This window comes from Curcuma longa, chromosome 11, assembly GCF_044706935.1.
Source record: "Curcuma longa cultivar G26 ecotype Majalengka, Jawa Barat chromosome 11, ITB_CL_G26_1.1, whole genome shotgun sequence".
NCBI classification, from domain to species: domain Eukaryota; kingdom Viridiplantae; phylum Streptophyta; class Magnoliopsida; order Zingiberales; family Zingiberaceae; genus Curcuma; species Curcuma longa.
In genome coordinates, this window is record NC_133871.1 from 20,234,953 (window position 1) to 20,254,446 (window position 19,494).

The window sequence follows — 19,494 nt, forward strand, 5'->3', positions numbered from 1 at the left end:
GATAGAATGAAAACGTAAACTTATACATGAGCATGATTATTTATTTAAGTGTGAACGTAAAATTAAGATAATTTTTTAAAACGACAAAGTCATTTGGACTTGTACCATTTAATGCTGGCCAAGAAAAACAAAGGAAAATTATTCACATTTTTTTACTCTTATGTTTGCATAAACTTTTCCGTCACTATAGATTTTTTTTTTTTGAATCTTTCTCAAATTATTAAATTTTCATAAGAGTTTTAAGATAGTAAAAGTTTGTCATTATTTTAAAATTTTGAACACTTTTACTTTGAACCGAAAGTCATTTATTTTAGAAGATAATTATCTATAAATTATAAATATTTTTATACAAGTTGGTGAAACAACTCCTCAGCGAAAGGTTATAATAAATATTTTATACGAGTTGGTGAAACAACACATCACTGAAAAATTATAATAAATATTTTTAAATAGATTAATTATGTATTGTAGTAATTATGATTTTATAATTATTATAATAATTATAAAATTATAATTATTATAATATAATAGAATAATTTACAATTTAAATGAAAAATAATGTATTAAGGATAATTAAATAATTAAACGTCCTATTCAAAGTTCAGGACACTCTTCTGAGTTTTATGTTTTCTACTGTTTTATTGTACCTTCTATTATGCGATTTTATATGATTTGATAAATTCCAACAGCATGTTGGCTTTTATTTGGATCTCCTACTTTCCATAATTTTTATACTTCTTTACTTCAATAATGTTCAAGTGCAAATTAATTTATTATATATATAGCAATTCATGTTTTGTTTCTAAAGATGATTTATATATATCTCTAAGTACCATGGAATACAAGTAGATGTAAGGATCGAATTTTGACAAAGTCAAGACAATATTATTTTTCTATGTGGTGATTAATTATAATTTTTTGATTTATATTTTCATAAATGATTGTAGGACCAATCGTGTGAGACCGTTAATGACAAATTTCATGTTTTTATTGAATAAGTGAATGTAATTATGATTATGATAGGTTTAAGTTTATCTCTAACAAAACAATACATATCTACATACGAAAGTCGATATTATAGAAGCTCTATTTTCTATATTTTATTGTATTATAATCCTATAATTTCAGGATTTAGCCTAACATGTATTATATAATAATAATAACAAACTTATTTAGAAAGCAAAATTGGTATTTTTAAATATCCAAGTAAAAAATATTGGCCACTAATATATATATTTGATAATTTAGGTATTTAGATGATGAAGATGTATGACATGTGCTAACGTATCTCCGTATTAAAATTAATTATTACTTGAATGAGAAGGCATATTCAATCATGTGTCAACGTGCCGTCTTTGATTGACTTTTGTTCATTAGTTTAGTGTTTGTCATGATATATATGTTAGTCATCTTCTGTTTTTAATATCTCCAAATAATAGATTTTCATCCTTTTGATTTTATTAAACTTAAAATTTTATGATAGTTTTTATTAATCTTAAAAGTTCGTCTTAGTTTACCCATGTCCAAGCTATGATACTAACCATAGGGCAAAATCAACCTAAAGAAATCTATGCACAAAAGAACATAAAGACTCCTTTTTATCACTATAAATAAAGATATTTTTTAATTAAAAATATATTATATTTTTCAGGCAATTTATCTATAAATAAATAATGTGGAAGCTCATCCACTTCCTCATCACAGCGTTTCTCCAAAGCCCAAAGAAGGAGATGGAAGACAAGACTCCGAAACCCATCAAATGCAAAGGTAGGGACTAAATCTTACATGCTGCTGTTCTGCATTAAATTTCGAGTGAATTGATCACTTATCGAAGCTTAATCTGACTGATTCCGACCGGCGATGCGCCAGCGGCGGTCTGCCGGGTCGCCGGTGAGCGGCTGCAGATCGAGGAGGTCGTGGTGGCGCCGCCCCAGCGCTACGAGGTCCGCATAAAAATCATATGCACCTCCCTCTGTCAAACTGACATCACTTTCTGGCGGATGAAGGAGCTCCCTGGATTATTCCCCATAATCCTCGGCCACGAAGCCGTCGGGTAGGTTACTGCATGAGTGTTTTTACCGATCGCTTTAATTAAAACGAAAAGGAACCTGTTTTCTTGGTGGACTGATCGCCTGCGGATACGCGATTTTGGGCGGCGGCGGCGCTGCAGGGTGGTGGAGAGCGTGGGGGAGGCGGTGGAGGAGGTGGCGGTGGGGGACACGGTGCTGCCGGTGTTCCTGGCTGAGTGCGGCGGCTGCGCCGGCTGCGGGTCGAGGAGGAGCAACGAGTGTTCGGTGTTACCGTTCACGATGCGGATGGGGATGCCGAGGGGGGACGAGGCCTCTCGGTTCACTGACGCGGCGGGGGGGCCGGTGCACCACTTCATCAGCGTGTCGAGCTTCGTCGAGTACACCGTCGTCGACGTCGCGCACGTCGTGAAGCTGCACAAGCCGATTCCGCCGGCGAAGGCCGCCTTGCTCAGCTGCGGTATCTCCACCGGTATGTACCCTCTGCTTCACAAAACAAAACAAAAAACAAAAAATTCTTTAGAGAAAAGGAAAGAAAAAAACAAAAACAAAGAAAAATAAAAGGAAAGGAGAGGAAAGAAAAAAACAAAATAGTTTGCAGTCGTGAGCAGGTTGAAAAGAAGGTTCACGGACGAAAAAAAATCTATGAATATTTTTTTATTATTTTATAAAAATTTTCAACCTGTTTTATTTTTGTTGCTCAACGAAGGAGTGGGAGGTGCATGGAAGACGGCTGACGTGGAGCCCGGGTCCACCGTGGCCATATTTGGACTTGGCGCAGTGGGCTTAGCGGTAAATAATAACAATAATAATTATTATTATATTATTATTTATTATTATTATCACGCCATAAATCAGCATGAAAAAACAAGTGTAAATAACAAATGGAAAACGCAGGCAGCAGAAGGAGCGAGGATGCAAGGGGCAGGAAGGATCATTGGCGTCGACGTCAATCCTGGAAAATTTGAGATCGGTCATTTTTTTTCTTCTTAAATTAAATTCACACTGAAAGCTTTCTTTCTTTCTTTCTTTCCTTTCTGTATCTTCATGGATCCGAACTCAAAACTTTGGCGGTTTTGTTTGTTCAGGGAAGAAGTTTGGAATTACAGATTTCGTCAACAGCAAAGAGATTGGAGACCGATCTCTCAGCGAGGTTCGCGTCCATTCTGTTAAATAACATGTGTTGATTAACGATTTAGATCGTTAACGTGCTTAATGGTGTAGGTGATAAAGGAGATGACCGGCGGCGGCGCAGATTATTGCTTCGAGTGTGTGGGGCTGGCGTCGTTGATGGCTGATGCTTTCGAGAGCTCTCGCTCAGTGAGTCGATCGCTAGTGAACTTGAATGAATGAATACAATTTAGAGAATAAATTCATGATGCTGCAAGGAATCCAAAAAGTCGCTTTCGACTGCCAGTCGAAGATTGTTAACCATTTCTGCCTCACAATTTTGCTGGTAGGGTTGGGGCAAGACCATCATACTTGGAGCGGAAAAGCATGGGTCGCCGATCAGTGTAAACAGTATGGAAATCTTGAGAGGAAGGAGCATCATGGGAGCTTTATTGGGGGGAATGAAACCAAAAACTGACATCCCAATTCTGATGGAAAAATACATAAGAAAGGTATTCAACTCCTGCAGCACTCGACTACAAATTGAATGGATCTGTTTTAAACTTTTCTTCTTTCCTTTCCAATCTGTGGATCTGCAGGAACTTAACTTGGATGACTTCATAACTCATGAAGTTGGTTTCGAGGACATAAACAAAGCATTTGAGTTACTGGAAGAAGGAAAGAGCATCAGGTGCACCATCTGGATGGATAGATAATTAAATTTATGAACGAGAATGTATAATAAAAGCATTTGTTGCATCCAAATATCTCTACCCAGTGGATCCAGTTTGAAACCTTTTCATAAATCATGCTTTCAAACATCCTAGGGAAGGTGTTCTAGCTACAACATGAATCAAAAAAAGATTGAGCTCCTACTAGAAGAAATCTGACTCGGACTAGTAGAGCGGCGATAATAGTGAAATTGGTTGTTTCAAGTATGCAAAGTTTAGGAAATTTCAGCAATTTAGATTTTGATGAGTATTGATCTTACTAAAAAGATGTGCTATCCAAATCCCAGTTGAACACTTCAATTCCATTTGCAAGCAGATTATGCAATATTGCATCCATCAATCTAGCATTAATTTGTAAACCTCTATAGAAAGAGGTATCTACGATGCAGTTAGGCAAATCCAAAACCATACAAATATTTACTTTTGTTGTTAACATGATATCAGAGTTCTTAGGAGTAGTTTTTTTTTTTATAATTTCCCCAACCTATCAATGAGTGAAAAAGATGAAGTACTTAAATAATTCAGCACCACAAAGACCGGATTGGCTCAAATATCTTATTAATCTTTGCCTAAAACCTTTTCTGAGAACTTACATAAACTTCCCCTTGCTTAATCTTTTCCTAAATTATGTTTAAAATCCTTGCATACTACTTTAACTTTACCTAAAGTATTTGCTTAAACATGCTTAACTTTGTCTAGATTCCTTACTAACCTTGCCTAAATTTTTCTTCAACTTTTTTTTTTCCTTTTCCTTAGACTTTACATAGAATTTTACTTAAACTAAACTTTGCCTAATTAATCCTTTTTTTTACTTAAAGCTCACTCTGCCCTCCAGCCTTAGTCTCTCCAAGTCTACTAGCTCCACTATCATCCAGGTACAGATTTCAATTTATGATCAAGCAAAGTTCAACAACTCAACTTGTCAATTACATCCCTGCATAATTTGTCAATATACAAGATAACTAACATGTCGGAGAGTGGATCTAGCTGTAAACGTACTGCATCTCTGTGCAAATTGCCAACTACTGAACCAACTGTGAAAGGGACTTAATACTAATGATTGGATTAACAACTGTCCTATAGAACCACACACTGCACATACCTTACCATCTTCTACTGGTTGATCCCACTATTTTAATCAGTAGCCTAGACATCATGTGCTGTCACTAACTGCAAAACTTAAAAGACTACAACATAAACTTCTCTAAGGCATTTTGTCAAACGCGAAGGTAGCATTCAATAACAACTCCCCACGTCGAAATTATGATCGGATTATCATAAAATATCCTTCTAAAGTTTAAACCCTTATCTTGACTCTCATACCTGTCAAGAGCTGGACAAGAACGCGATCTGCAGAGGCACCAGATTGGAAGCTAGGGGTTAAGAATGCAGAAAGCCAAATATACCGCATTGCCCCGAAGCTTCAGCTTATGGCTGGACACAACACAACCCGTTGTCCAGCAGATCACGGCACCGCGTGGCAGAAGACTCTCAGTGCGCTCCTTGGCCGTCCGATGCGTGATCGACGACGGCCAGCTCTTTACAGCTGGTTCACATGCCCCCATGTGCCCTCTACCTGCACCAAAATTGTAAATATCAATTTTTATATATTAATCGTATCTCAACGTCAAAATTTAAAAATTGCACCCGTTAATGCAGTGTCTGTCACGTTTAATTTATTCCTCTAACGAAATAAATATTCTATTTCAGCATCAGACGTCCGATCACAATCTAACGGCTCCTGTTTGCAAAAAAAAAAATATGGTCTCTTTAAAAAACAAAATAGGAAAATGGAGGGAGAATGAAATCTAACCTGTACACGTTCCTCATCCGACGGCTGGAGATGAAAGTTGGGCTGAGATGTCGGTTTTAGAAAACCCGCAAGAAAAGAAATAAACGGTCGCCCTTTTAATTTCTTTCTTTATTCTTTCACCTTTCTTTGCTCGCACCAAACCGTCCTCCTTGTCTATATAACTCTTCACGCGGACCACACCGCCTCTTCGCCTTTCTCACCCTACAAATCCAACGTGCATTAGCAACCCTTGCTCCCGATCTCATCGTCGATCTCGCGGTGGTGGAAATGGCCGCTTCCGCCTCGGTCTTCTTCGCTGTGGCGGCTCTCCTCGCCGTGGTGTGCTCCGCCCAGGGCCCCAGCCCCGCTCCCCTCCGGCCTCCAACCATAGCGCCCACGAGGCCCCCCGCCGTCGCCCCGGTCTCCCCTCCGACCGCGACCCCCACCCCGACCCCTTCCGTGGCTCCCGCCTCGCCTCCCCCGGCCGCCCTTCCGCCGTCGCCTCCCCCGGCGCGCGCCCCCACCTCCAGTCCCCCGTCCTCGACTCCCGTCTCGTCCCCTCCCGCTCCGCCCCCGGCGCCCACGTTCGTTTTCCCACCATCCGCGCCGCCCACCTCTCCGCCCACCTCACCGCCGGGCACTAATGGCGCCGACTCCGCTGCCGTGAGCTGGATCGCCGTGGCCGGAGCCTTTGTAGCCGCCGCCGCCGCTTTCTAGATCCAGGTAGAACCGCATCTCGCCGTGGGTTCTTGATCTGACGATCCCTACATTGTTTGGTTCTTTCTTTCTACCTCGTTGTGATTGTATGACATATTAATTTCTTTGTGGTGGCTGGTTTGTAATTTTCGGAGTTTGGACTTTGCGGTGTACGGTTACTGTTCTGTTTAGTCTAGTCTAGTTTGGCTTTATTTTACCATTCTCCTACTTGTTTCTTTCGAGTTTCGAGTATCGTGCGGTACGCGTGTCGCTTCCTCGGGTGACATCCGGCTGTAGTGTAGGCCAGCTGGCAGCTGCTATGGTGGGTGGAGATCGAGGTCACGTCGCATGCGTATCACGTGCAACGGCGTCATATTATAGAACTTGAAATCGCATAATTCTTAATTTAAGTTTACAGTACATATAATATATGCAAAATTGTTCCGACGTATAAAATATATATGCGATAGAAATAAAAAAAGAAACAATTAAACAGGTTGAATGAGTTACTCGCCAAATTATTATTATTTTTCTCCTATTTCCTTAGAAATCTTTTGCATTTTCTTACAAGATGATTATAATGAAGTTTGATGAACAAGAGAAAGAGTACAATAGATCAGAAGAATAATATGCAATAAATTTTATTTAGTTTCCATGTTGGCCTTGGTCCTTGTTTTCTTTAGTTTCACTTTATTATTTGTTGTATAATTAGTTGACTGGATGGACCATCAATTGATTATTTTCTGGATCACAATAATTTTTATATTGCCAACAATAATCTCATTAATTCACTATATAAGTTCACTGAATTACAGTTGACGATTTCATATTGCCACAATAGTTAGCTGGATCATCATGAAATTTATCATGACTTGACACTAGATGAGTTGGTTAAATTTGTATTAGTTATGAATAAAAATATTTTATTTATTTATGCCAAGAAGATAATTTTTTATTAATTGGATCATCCATTATAATTATTTTAATAATAATTTTTATTATCTTATTTATATTTTTTATTTAAAATTTGAATTAATTAGATATTTTATAATAATTATAAAATTATAATTATTATAATATAAATATTAAATAAGTAAAATTATATTATAATAATTATAAAATTTTAATTGTTATAGTAATCATTTATATTGTAACGTCTACGGTTATAATAATCAATTGTAGTAACTATAAGTCTACAGTTGTTATAATTCATTTTCCGTTTAGGATTTAGGATTTAAATGGAAAAATATAAAAGAGATATAATAATGGAAATAATATAATGGATGATAGTTGAGTAATTATATGTAAAAATAAAATATATAAAAAAGTAAAATAGAATGCCATCTTTTGAATTTCAAAAATTAGATTTTGATATATTGGGTATTATTTGTGAGCATCATTGTGAGCATCATGTGTAAAAATAATAATAATTATTTTTTATACTTTAATTTTTAAAATTTAAAATTTAATATTTAGTGTTTAATTTAAACGAAGTGAAAATAATAAAAAATATATTTTTTACAGTTAATGTTGATGGTGCACATGCCCAACATAATATTGCTCTCCAAAAATAAGAAACGCTCTTTTTACTTATGCCTAAATTTTTAATTCTCATGAGAGAATAATAAATTAAAAATTTTAACTTAAATCCACTATAAGCATATTTGTTTTCCAAAAATTTAAAGCGATATTTATGCTTCCAGATTCAAACGCCACGCGTCGCCACTTCAGCTAATACATTAAAATTTATCAAGTTGTCGTCACGATGAAAAAGCAAAACAAAATCTTAATATTTTCTCACATGCCCTCGTCTCACCGACTGGCATTGCCACGTCAACGCGTACGTCATTTCTTCCCTCTACCCTAATAAGCTACTTCCATGTGACCGTAGACTCAAAAACGATCTTATTTCCTGTATGCGGACGGTGCAATTAACCCCTAAAATGCCATCTTGGCTTAGCAACTAATCGTGATTAAAAATTAAAGATCACGATAAACACGATGAGATTAAGCAAGAATTTTCACGACAGAAATTAGAAGTTGGTGGAATTTTGTTGTTAGTTTCCGAATAATTAATGACTATCCCGTTCTCATTTGTCGTTGTTGGCAGTTACGATCTGATGTAGAGAATTTAAAAATTTATATTATTAATTTTGATAATTTTTATTTTTATTAATTTTTAAAAATTTTAATATTTAAAGTAGTTTTGAAAAGTTTTATTTTTTTCTTTTAAATTTTTTAAAATTTATTTAGGAGTTTTAGAATTGAATTCGTTAAAAAATTTTATTAGATTTTATATTTGAAGTCTCTTTAGGATTTTAAATCTGTTAAAATTTTTTTATTTTTATTAAATTTTTTTTAATTTATTAAAAAAATTTATTTTTAAATTTGTTAAGAAATTTTGTTTAGGATCTTGATCTATATAAACATATTTAGAGGAGAAGAAATTGGTGCGGACGACCAAACACAACTCCGCCCGCGCACGTTAGCGTGCTCAATAAATTACAGAACTAACGCCAGGTTTTCTTCCTTTGACCCGCCGTTTTATTTGTGTTCTTCTTTAATTTTAGTTTGAAAAATTCACGAGAAAGTCGAGAGAGAAGCGTGCGGAAGATATTTATCTTGTTAGTTAGATCGCAGTAGCAAAATCTCTTCTTCCGTGACGTGATTTGGGCGAGCTGATGGTGTCTCTCTCTAATCGAATCCTCTCGCCGGGCTGCTACGACGAGGATGATTGCCTCATTCCGGCGCAACCGCCTCCGGTTCCTCCCTCCTCCTCTATCAGCCTCGGTACTGACTCGTCCCTCATCCCCACCCTCCCTATCGCCGCTGCCTCCCTCTCGGTCGCGGCTTTCGTGTTCATCTTCGTCGCCCTCTACATCCTCCACCGCCGCCGCGGCGGTCGCCGGACTGCAGCCGCTCCCGATGCGGACCTCGAGCTCGCCTTCGAGGACGACGACGGCGAGGTCGACCACCACGTCTGGTACATCCGGACCCCGGGTCTCGATGAGTCCACCATCGGAGCCATCGGCACGTGGACCTACAAGGCGGACGAGGGCGTACTCGGCTCGTCCAGCTGCGACTGCGCTGTGTGCCTCTCGGAGTTTCAAGATGGGGAGCTTCTGCGCCTCCTCCCTAAGTGCCACCACGCCTTCCACATAGGGTGCATTGATACTTGGCTCCGGTCCCATATCAATTGCCCTCTCTGCCGTGTGCCCGTCGTAACCCTAGCCTCAGCAACCGGTGGTAGCGTTCGTGGAGCAAGTACTTCTTCTTTTTCCTCTGTTTCATCCTCCCTTAGTTCGGCCGCGGATCAAGCCGGATCCAGTTCAGTCCCCTCTGGCTTAATGGGTCTCAATCAGATAGATGCGCGGACATCGGAGACTGCTCGGTACACCTTAGAAGTGGTACCGGCGGCTGAAGGATTGGAACTTGGAGCTGCTCCTGAAAACAGAAACATGATCAACCAATTTCCAGATTCTGAGATAGGAATGCCTGGTGATGTCGAGGGACAAGAGTTTCAACCCATACGGCGTTCATTTTCTATGAGTTCCTTCCCTCATGCTCCTGCGCTGAACAGATTAGAGTTGGAAGGTAACACGAAGGAAGCCGGCCTGAGGGTGGAATTGGCTGCTCAAACCTGGAGAAAGCAAGGCAACACTTCAAATGGCATCACCTCATTGCAGAAAGAAGCTGGAAGATTTTTGTCAAGTACTAGTGAAAGGTTCTTCTCATCAAAACATGGGCGAGCCCGGAGTTCAGTTCTCCCATTACGATAGTCCTATGATTCGAATAGCTTGTCACGCTAGGAATGCAATTTTGGATACAGCAGTGCTTCTCAGAAAGTTGGGAGAGATGTACTTAGCTATAATGCTACCAAGGTGACGAGTGGAAACATAGAACAAGAACCTTATCATCTGTGCTCCATCCGATATAATTAAGGCTGGAATGAAGAGTCTTAGGGTGACTTTGCAGAAGAAAATATGGAAGGCAAGGTGTGGTAAGTAGAGCTTTGCCTGTTTTTTGAGTGTTCATATTTGTAAATATATGAATATATTTGAAGTTCGTTAAAGATTTACAATTGCCTATATTGCAAAGTAATAGGGCAACTTTATTTGTGTTGTTTTGCTACTTGTATTCTTAAATCTGGATCTTGGTTATTCATGCTCATGTAAGAGAAGCAGGATGCTAATCATCATATGCTTTGTAGTTTAGGGACTTCAACTTCACACTGTCGTCAATTATTGGGTAATGTGTGTCTTGATTATGTTCACAGAATAGCAAATTTTATTACTACACTTCTTTCAATTAGAAGCAAAATAAGATTAGCTGTGCATCACACTGTTATAATTGGTTCACAGAAAAGGAAATGTGTTCTTTCATTTTTGGTCTGAAATTGTACTCGATAAACTTAGTTATTGTATGAACTGGGTGAACACATATAACATGCTTAATACTGGTTGCAGGAGAAACCTGTTGTTTGAGTCGACTCATTACTTGTTCTTTGTTTCATATGTTTGTCATCTCATCACTAGGCCTAGTGTTCCTTCAAAGCATGAAAACAATAAATTTAACATATGATGGCCTTTTCACGATACGAAAGAAATAAACCAAGAATTTAGAAATTGAAACTTTGTAATTTTGTGATGACTCATAACTTAATGCCATGGTTCCGCCCTAAACTTCATTAAAGCATCTGCTTCGATCAAGAAGCAAGATAACAAGGAAACACCAGTAGCTAATTGCTATAAACAAATAATACTTTCACATGTCAAAGTATACCAAGCGATTAATAAGGATGATATTTCTGAAATATACTTGTGGTTGCATATAGATTTGTAAGTGCTCACTCACGGCTGCATATAGACTTACAAGTACACACTAAGTAATGAAAATCAATTACCAAGAGAAACAGAGAATATATTCATATCATATATCTAAAAACATCAACCAAGTCACAAAGGGTCCAATTTGAAAAGGGAAAACATATGAGCTAATGATATATTTGAAATGATTCTAGCTCAAAATACATAATGGCGATAAACTATGGCTCTAGGAAAACATGTTGAAGCATCAGCAGCTTGCACATGGAGAAGAATAGGTCACTTATACATATTCTATGGAACAAAGATAGATTAAAAACAAAATTAGGAACTTAAGAGCACATGCAACAACCAATTGTCAAAAGCCAAAATATGTAAGTTAAAAGAGAAAGTGCAAACCTTCAAAAGTTCGAGGAGAAAAATGACCCAATTGCACATTTGCGATAAGAAACTACAAATATATGAAACAAAGTGTGAAAGAGATCATAATGTTATTAGATAACTTTGAAAAAAATTAAAGGAGATGAACTACATATTAAAAAAAATGTAGATAGGTATGTGGGCTAAAACATGATTAATCACCACAAACAATCTAGAGAATGTCTTCGGCATGGAAAGGATCGGTTGGAAAGTACAAAGTGGATTCCACAAGGGCATCAAATCTATATGGCTGATATGAGAATAAGTGGATTGAGACATGATCAATCATCTGACTGAAAATGAAGGAAGAATCAATCTACAAGACCAAAGTCCATTCCAGAGATAGGAACAAAGAATCTGACTATAAGACCAAGTAAAATAACTTATCAAATCCTTGATACCTAAATGTGTCTATATATACATATTATTCCTTTAATGTATACACAATGAATATGTTTTCTACATTTTGAATTTTTATTGACACTTAGACTATGATAGTCCCTAGACTGCACAACAACAAGAATAAGCTAGATATGCTCTGTAATTCTACTAAGAAATGGAGCAAATCGAAAGTAAATTACATCATAAGCATGAAAAATGCCACCTATATACAGATCTTGAGATTGTGCCCAAGTCTTGTAGCAGGAAAAACAGCAGCAGATGATTATGAGGCTGGGATCTATGCATTTCCAAAAGAAACTAAGTAACTAGGCATCAGTTCACTCCCTCGAGGCTTTATTGACTTCAGAATCCTGACAACTTTAAGCAATGAGGTTCTCCAGCTCGCGCTGACCCATGAATCAAACATGAACCACTATAATCCATGAAGCGTAGTTCTTCCTGTTCAATTTCCTTATAGTAATCATCATGCATGGAGCCAGTGAGGCCCAAGACATTGGTGGTGCGAGGAATCAAGGAGGTACTCAAGGATCTGACATTTTAAATTTAAGGTAGCTCTCAATGAATGGGCCAAACATGAGTAAGTGAAGGGAATGTGCTACATAAAAGGGATGCCTGAAATGTCATTCGTCACTCTTTTGTGCTTGAGAAGGTTTGTCACTGAAGTCTTGCTGAATAAAACAACAGGAAGTGGCAGCACAGGAGCAAACACAACAAAGGCAGATCTGGAAGGATAGAACACAGTGACGGCTAGGCTGTTTGCACGGGCTAGATTGGGCCATGGTTCTATGCTCACCACACCAAGCAACTCGGATCTTAGGTCTTTGAAGGATGGCTTGCTACCCCTACCTGCCCTTGCTAGCACAAGAGTGGTATGGCAACCGACAGACTATGATGAATGGAATTGATTTCATGCAGTGCAAGTTCCTCTATAGGCATCGCAGGAGAGGATGAAGGGCCAACACTGAAGGCACGCAACATGGTATGCGACCAAAAACACCTTTGTAGGTGTCATGGGTGCAAACTCCACTATGGTGGCAAGAGGGTCTGCAGGATTGCAGCATGCAAAAGAAGCTTGGTTGTGGAAGAACCAATCGTTGAGGGCACTGTTTGGAATGAAGTGTTGGTGATTGATATGTATATATAATTATTGTCCGAGCATGATGAGAAATATGAATTTGATGTATGAGACTCTTGTGTGAATATTATCCAACTCATAACAATAATCCCTAGGAATTAACAAATAAAAAGATAGTGAGGAGTACTGATTTTAAACATTTTAGTGCCTTTCCTGATTATTAACTAAAAAATATGACTCAGAATTAATTCCTTTCTGTATCAATCCAGTAATGATGTAGGCTTAGAATATTTGGTTCATGAATTGAGTCTAGTTATTATCATCAGTTCACATTTAAGTGCTAATTATGAAATAACATACCCTGCAATCTACATTACCCTTATATATATGATTTTTCTTTCAGAAAACATACTAATCTTGAATTATATGCATATTACCAAAGTGCTACTTTCTTTTTTAAAACTTCATACACGTATGGTACATCTGAAACAATTGTCCAAACTTGCTGAACTGTGTTATTTTGCAGCGCACTGGCCAATTACCACAATGATGACTGCATGTGAACCCTGATTATTGTTTTCCTACCCCGAATGTATGACTAGGTTATTGTACTATGCTTCTATGCAGAGATTTGTTTTTGGCTAAGGTTACTGCTCATGCCAATAGAAAATCGATTTGTATAGAATAGTTAATATGTCCTAATTGATGAATTTCATTTAAGCGGATGGAAAGAAAAGTCAGATAAGCCTCCGTATAAAAACAAGTGTGTCCTGCTCAACCAGTCCTTTCTATTATCTAATAATTCAAACCTTTTTACTCTGATACAGTAGGTAAAACTTTAAGTTAGCAGTTCAACGTTTTTTAAAACATCATCACATGTCCTTTCCCTTACTGCATGATATGGAACTTGTTTTTATTCTCTCCAGCTAATGTTCCTCATAATGTCTTTAACTGCAACAGTGTTGCATTACAGCATACTGTTTCATGTGTTATATGATGGAAAATTCTGGATCTTGTCTGCTGTTGTATTTTGAGCTGATTAGATTGATGCTGAAATCCTGAATCAACAACTCTTCTGCTTTGCATTTACCCTTGTCATTGAGAAATGTTAACCAAGTGAAGCCCAATCAAATCAAACCAAACCAAACCAAACTGTATTTGTTTTACTGGAAGGTATCACAAAAGTTGATTGATTTGAATTTTCTTTGACTTGGACACCTCTAATTTCCTTCTTGTTCTATGAGAAGTTATATACTTTTCATAATATTTTTTTATCAGTCTTGTCCAGTCTTAGATTATGTGTGTTGATTATCATCCATCTCCGTATTGTTCCACTACAAACTTTCATGGTGTTTATACATTTTGCTCTTAGAACAGTTCCTTTTATTGTTGTTCTTGTATCATCCAAGAGCCCTTTCAGTGCATAAATGGTAATTAAACTAGAAAACTAGAAACCTAGCTCTGCAGAATGATGACCAGGCTAAATAATAGTATCAGGAATAAATTATTTTGTCAGTAGAACTCTGAGTGTATGATTGAAGAATCAATTCTTATTATATGGTCTAATCATCTTCAACTACCTAAACTAGAGTGTTTTTTCTCGTATTATCTTGGTCTTTTCCTACACTGAAACTTAGCTCAGGGGGGATGGATGTAGCAGACTATTTGCAACTATTCTCCATGCACCTCTCTGTTCTCTACTGATCAAATGGGCCATTCTGTTCTGTCTACAGCATGTTTATAACAATTAAAATCTTGTTTACACCTCCGAGCAATTAGCTTTTAAGTTCAATCTTTGGTGACTGGTAACTAGTGGATTCTTGTGTGGTAACTTTTTCACTTTTTTGGCACATTTTGTGTCCATAATTTAGTTGTTTACCTTTGTCGTATATCAAAAGGACGCTTTATCTTATTTTTTATATCAAAAAAGGGGGCTCTATTATGAAAAAGTATATAAAAGGACGCAAACATGTTTTATTGAAAACTCATATAATATAGAATAATAAATTATTATAATAGTATTCAAATTATTTGATCTTGATCAAGTTGAAAATTTTTACATATAATATGTGAGATTTTGATCAATGTTAAAATTGTTTTAATCAATGTTAAAATAATTTTGATCAAAATTACTTAGAACAAGTTTAATCAAGCTACAACAGTAAAAAAAAACAATGGGATAAAAAATAGGACGATGGGTCTTTTTTGTTTTTTTCTTAACATGTGATATATTTTTTATGGTAATAAAAATAAAGGACGACTTTTTATTTTATTTTATTTTTAGTGTTAGTATGCACGTATTTTTACCTATAAACAGTAAGTTGTCTGTTGTTGCTTTGGCTACTTCTGCGCAAGTTGCCTTGTGAAAGCTCGTATGTCCCAACTTCACCTAGGAACAAATCGAGGGGGCCTATCGAGTGTTCATGTCTATCTATCTGCTAGATTCTACTACCCCACAGAATTATTCTCTTGTTGCTTCTTAATCATAACCTATCGCGTCTGAACTTGTTCCGGATTAGTTTCAGTTCATATTTAGGTTGTGTGCTCAAGTTCATGGCCCATAGAAATTAACCTCGGAGCATCATCATCATCTTTAGATGCATACATCATTGGCAGCAAACAGTGAAGTACAGTCACACTAATGAAGAACTATGCTTTGATTTGTAAATCACATGGCAGAAAGCAGGAAAAATGGCAATCTGACACTGATGCAAGCTTGTCGCTCGAGCAAGACGGTTTATTCCTTGCACAGCGCAACTAGATTTGCCACAGTACTGTTAAAATCTTGCAACGAGGAGTTGGCGTTGCGAGAGTACAGAATCAGACAGTGAGCAAATCAGCAACACGTGAACAAGTGAGAGGCCCTTTGCCTACATGGTCAGCTCAAACATCCATCCCCAGCCAAATCAGTCTCGAACGGAGGCCCCTTCCTTCCTCCTGTTCATGCTCTCGCTCTCGGCAAAATTATGTTTTAGCAGTACTTTACTCTGCTTTAAAGAATCTCATGATAAATGTGTCTTGTTTTCTATGATTGCACCTGTTGCTTCCGAGCGACCTACATCAAACTAAAGAAAAGGAAAATGGCCTCGCTGATTGCAATTGTTTATTAATGTGATAGTTGACTGCTGATGGAAAGCGTTTTCATCAGAAAGATGAAAATTTTCTGATTTTTAGTTCTAGTTTCGTTGTGTTTGTTGCTCGGCCTTCGTACCGAAGATTTGAAAAAGTATCCATTTATTGCTATATTTATGATCATCGTCTACAGCAGAATAACTCTCCTGCCAATTGAAGTGTTCTTCTCGAGCTACAGGAGTAAGATTTCACCTCCCACAGGCAACAAATTTGGATAAAGGTCTAGAAATTTGCCGCCTCTTGAATCTTGCCCAGCATTTGATGCACCGCCGTTGCGATCTCGTCCACCGATGTGTAGGGGCAGTCATCTTCGACCTTCACCGGTAGCAGGAAGAATGGATCAGCACGAACTCCAAGAAAGAAATTCAAGTCGATGAAATCTGTTAATTGTGGTAGACAGACCTTGAGACTGAAGGAGTACATGGCCATGTGGTGGACGGAGGTTACGTTGAGGTGGAGCGGCAGCAGGCGCAGGCTCTGGAGACCCACCACCAGCTCGAGCAACTGCCTCGGCCTCCGGCGGGAGAGCACCTTCAGGTTCGCGTGGCTTTCCACCATTGTCACCTCGATGTTCGCCGTGCCCGCTCGGTGCCCCACCTCATCCGCCTCGCCGCCGGCAGCGTCTCCGGCGGTGGGAGAGTAGGTGGAGTACTGTGGGAAGCTGAAGAAGTCGTCGAAAGCGGAGGCAATGCCGGCCGCGTCCGCTCGCTGCTTGAGCCGCTTCTGGACTTCCAGCGATTGCAGAAGCTGCTCCAGCTCCTTCACGTAATCGATCGCGCCGGCCACGATCGAAGCTTGGTCGCCCTGTCAGTCCGATCTCACGAACAAATCCCAACTTTATCGAGAAATTGAACGATGGACGAGTAAATAAATTACCCTTTGCACGTAGGAAGCGGGCATGAGGGAGCGCAGCACGGCGAGGTACTCGTTCATCTGCCGCCGGCGGTTGCGCTCCACCGCAATGTGGGTCATCCTCTGGCTCTCCACCTCCTCCTTGTTCTTCACGCTCCTCGTCCTCTGCCTCTTCCGCCGGGACCCTGCCACGGCCGGAGCCGGCGCCGGCGCCGGCTCCGGCGGGCAATTCACATTCCATTCCTGCACGCGATTCTGCACCAAGTAGGAGCATGACGCATCCAAAACCCCATCCACTCCCCCGCCGCCGCCCATCTCACACTCCGCCTCTAGCATCCCTTCCAAATCGCCACGCCACGCCGCCCCTCCTCCCCAACCATAACCAAAGAAATCTTGAGGGAAAACCACCGCCTCCAAAGCCATTCCCCTTCCCCTTCCCCTCACACCATGAACCACAAACTCAACCGCAGCAATGAGGCAAAGGCTGGGATCCCAATTTAAAGACCCAGGGCCATAGCGAGAGCAAAATAATTAATTGTAAACTCTCCGCGTGAATAAACAAAACCGTGCCACAGTTCTCCCTCCTCCTCCTCCCTTTTTTGTTTTTCTCCTTCAGAAAACTTAAAAAGCAAAGGCTGTGATTTGTGAGTCCCTGTTTTGTTTGATGTGGAAGCATCACCACAAGCAGGCATCGAGATCCAGAGAAGGGAGGCAAAAGTTGAGGTGCAGAAACGTGAGACTAAATAGGAACAAGGCCAGAGGCACAGATTCTGCTGCTCCACCTTGGAGTCATCAGAAATGTGCAATTCTGTGTTTGCATAATGGCGCCAATTGGGACGAGTGAATGAGTGAGTGAGTCAGCAAGATCGTGTAGAGTGGGCATGTGAGTGTCGCCATCTCAATCTGAGACGAGTCGAGCTAGGATACGACCACCATAGTGCTCACTCGGCTTGTGACCTCTGTATCTCCCTTTAACTGCACTCATCTGGAGCTTGCCACTGACACTCATTTGTCCTAGGCATAATAATGAGATTTAGGGCTTTGTTCGTGTTGTTATACGCTAAGAAAAGCTTTGCCAAGAGCCTGCTGGTCAATGTACTATCAATGGCTTGATACTTGCAGATAAAATCTACAATTTATCATGTAGATTTGGTCTGATTATAGATCTATCTGCCAGTCGAAGTAGATATCATCATCACCATTTCGTTAATGGCGTGACTTGTGATCGAACTCACTCACTGGACTTCCATGGCCAGGACCAGTCAACATCTGCATTCCATTTACTGAACTAAACCCCAAACAACTACAATTTCCTTATTAAAATAAATGAATCATTTCATTTCATTTCGTTTGTCCAAAGCAGCTGGAACCAGCGGCACTACTCTGGTTTCGCTGAAACCAACCTCACATCCAACAAAAACGCGTCACGTCGCCAGCTTAAACCCACTGTTACGAAAGTACACTCCTCGATTAAACTTCAAATCACAGGCTTAATCAATCACTTATCTCCTCGCCCTCCAACTTGGGGATCGAGATTAGTAGTAGTATTCTAGATTTCTAACCCCACTTGGTGCGCTGTTGGCTAACGCTCCTCCACTGTTTAATTTAAACAGCCACGGGACAAGATTGTAATCGGTGCGCTGTGGACCCCCAACGCTTGCGTTCCTTCGCGCTGCCCTGCCCTGCCTCTCGTCGAGATTTATTAGCTTGATGGCGGAGTAATTAATAGGGGGCGAGTACGAGCTGTCGCCGTCGCGAATCCTTGGGTAGATAGATAGATCGCGATCTAGAGGAGGGCGGCCGGACGACGTAGCGGCCCGGGGGGGTCGACCTGTCGGACCGGGTCCGGCCGCCGGTCGACGCCGTGGCGTATTGCGGCTGCGCCCGGTGGATTAGGTGCGTGTGGTCGGGAGGAGTGAGATTAGGGATTTGGAGGAGATCTTTGGTGGATTTGAGGAAGCAATTCGGGATTTGTTCACCCGTCGCAATCTAATTGGTTTCAGTCGACAGACACACGACTCCAATTGGGTAGTTCGTGGCAGAAAGAAAATATATATATGTTTATTTAATTTTAAAATAAAATAAGATGAATTAAAAACGATATCTTCTAAATTCTTAGGATTTATAAATGCAAAATATTTAGCTTAGCAAGGTAGAAAAAAAGATGAAAGATTAAGTAGCATAATGAGCTACTAAACATGAGATTTGATATGATGTAATTTTTGTTTGAATATTTTAAATATAGAGTTCAAGAGTAATCTATCGAGTTTAGAGGGTCGATGACGGGATTAAATGCAATTCTCTTTGTCGGCATGAGAATCTTGTATTTGTTGTATTCCTTAACTTCGGCCAGAAGCATTCCATTTAAGAAAGATTTCATCTTTTTGGATGGGTTATTAAAAGCTCCTAGACAAGATCATTTGGCTCGATCTGT

The 19,494-nt window shown here is 39.3% G+C and overlaps 3 protein-coding genes across 3 annotated transcripts; 2 read left to right on the forward strand and 1 right to left on the reverse strand.

Moving 5' to 3' along the window:
* The first annotated feature begins 1,655 nt into the window (after positions 1-1,655).
* On the forward strand, positions 1,656-4,091 carry LOC141838483 (alcohol dehydrogenase-like 2). Its single transcript, XM_074725980.1, has 9 exons — positions 1,656-1,767; positions 1,870-2,053; positions 2,171-2,499; positions 2,737-2,819; positions 2,925-3,000; positions 3,116-3,180; positions 3,252-3,347; positions 3,488-3,649; positions 3,737-4,091. The coding sequence occupies exons 1-9, from the start codon at positions 1,674-1,676 to the stop codon at positions 3,851-3,853; spliced, it is 1,206 nt and encodes a 401-aa protein (XP_074582081.1). The 5' UTR covers positions 1,656-1,673; the 3' UTR covers positions 3,854-4,091.
* Positions 4,092-8,909: 4,818 nt separating this feature from the next.
* On the forward strand, positions 8,910-10,580 carry LOC141841857 (RING-H2 finger protein ATL52-like). Its single transcript, XM_074730054.1, has one exon. It carries the CDS (start codon positions 9,038-9,040, stop codon positions 10,133-10,135), a length of 1,098 nt encoding a protein of 365 aa, XP_074586155.1. The 5' UTR covers positions 8,910-9,037; the 3' UTR covers positions 10,136-10,580.
* Positions 10,581-16,293: 5,713 nt separating this feature from the next.
* LOC141839058 (transcription factor bHLH94-like) lies at positions 16,294-17,622 on the reverse strand. The gene is made up of 3 exons (XM_074726707.1): positions 17,085-17,622; positions 16,611-17,012; positions 16,294-16,523 (listed from the first exon to the last, which is right to left on the reverse strand). Exons 1-3 carry the CDS (start codon positions 17,481-17,483, stop codon positions 16,431-16,433), a joined length of 894 nt encoding a protein of 297 aa, XP_074582808.1. The 5' UTR covers positions 17,484-17,622; the 3' UTR covers positions 16,294-16,430.
* Between the last annotated feature and the right edge of the window lie 1,872 nt (positions 17,623-19,494).

Bases quoted from the DNA above. Each gene is read 5' to 3' on its own strand.
- LOC141838483 (XM_074725980.1), top strand. From the start codon at position 1,674: ATGTGGAAGCTCATCCACTTCCTCATCACAGCGTTTCTCCAAAGCCCA. The intron at 1,768-1,869 runs GTAGGGACTAAA...GCGATGCGCCAG, and splicing joins GAAACCCATCAAATGCAAAG to CGGCGGTCTGCCGGGTCGCC. The intron at 3,001-3,115 runs GTCATTTTTTTT...TTGTTTGTTCAG, and splicing joins TCCTGGAAAATTTGAGATCG to GGAAGAAGTTTGGAATTACA.
- LOC141841857 (XM_074730054.1), top strand. From the start codon at position 9,038: ATGGTGTCTCTCTCTAATCGAATCCTCTCGCCGGGCTGCTACGACGAG.
- LOC141839058 (XM_074726707.1), bottom strand. From the start codon at position 17,483: ATGGCTTTGGAGGCGGTGGTTTTCCCTCAAGATTTCTTTGGTTATGGT. The intron at 17,013-17,084 runs GTAATTTATTTA...TCGGACTGACAG, and splicing joins CCGCTTCCTACGTGCAAAGG to GGCGACCAAGCTTCGATCGT. The intron at 16,524-16,610 runs GTCTGTCTACCA...CTACCGGTGAAG, and splicing joins TGTACTCCTTCAGTCTCAAG to GTCGAAGATGACTGCCCCTA.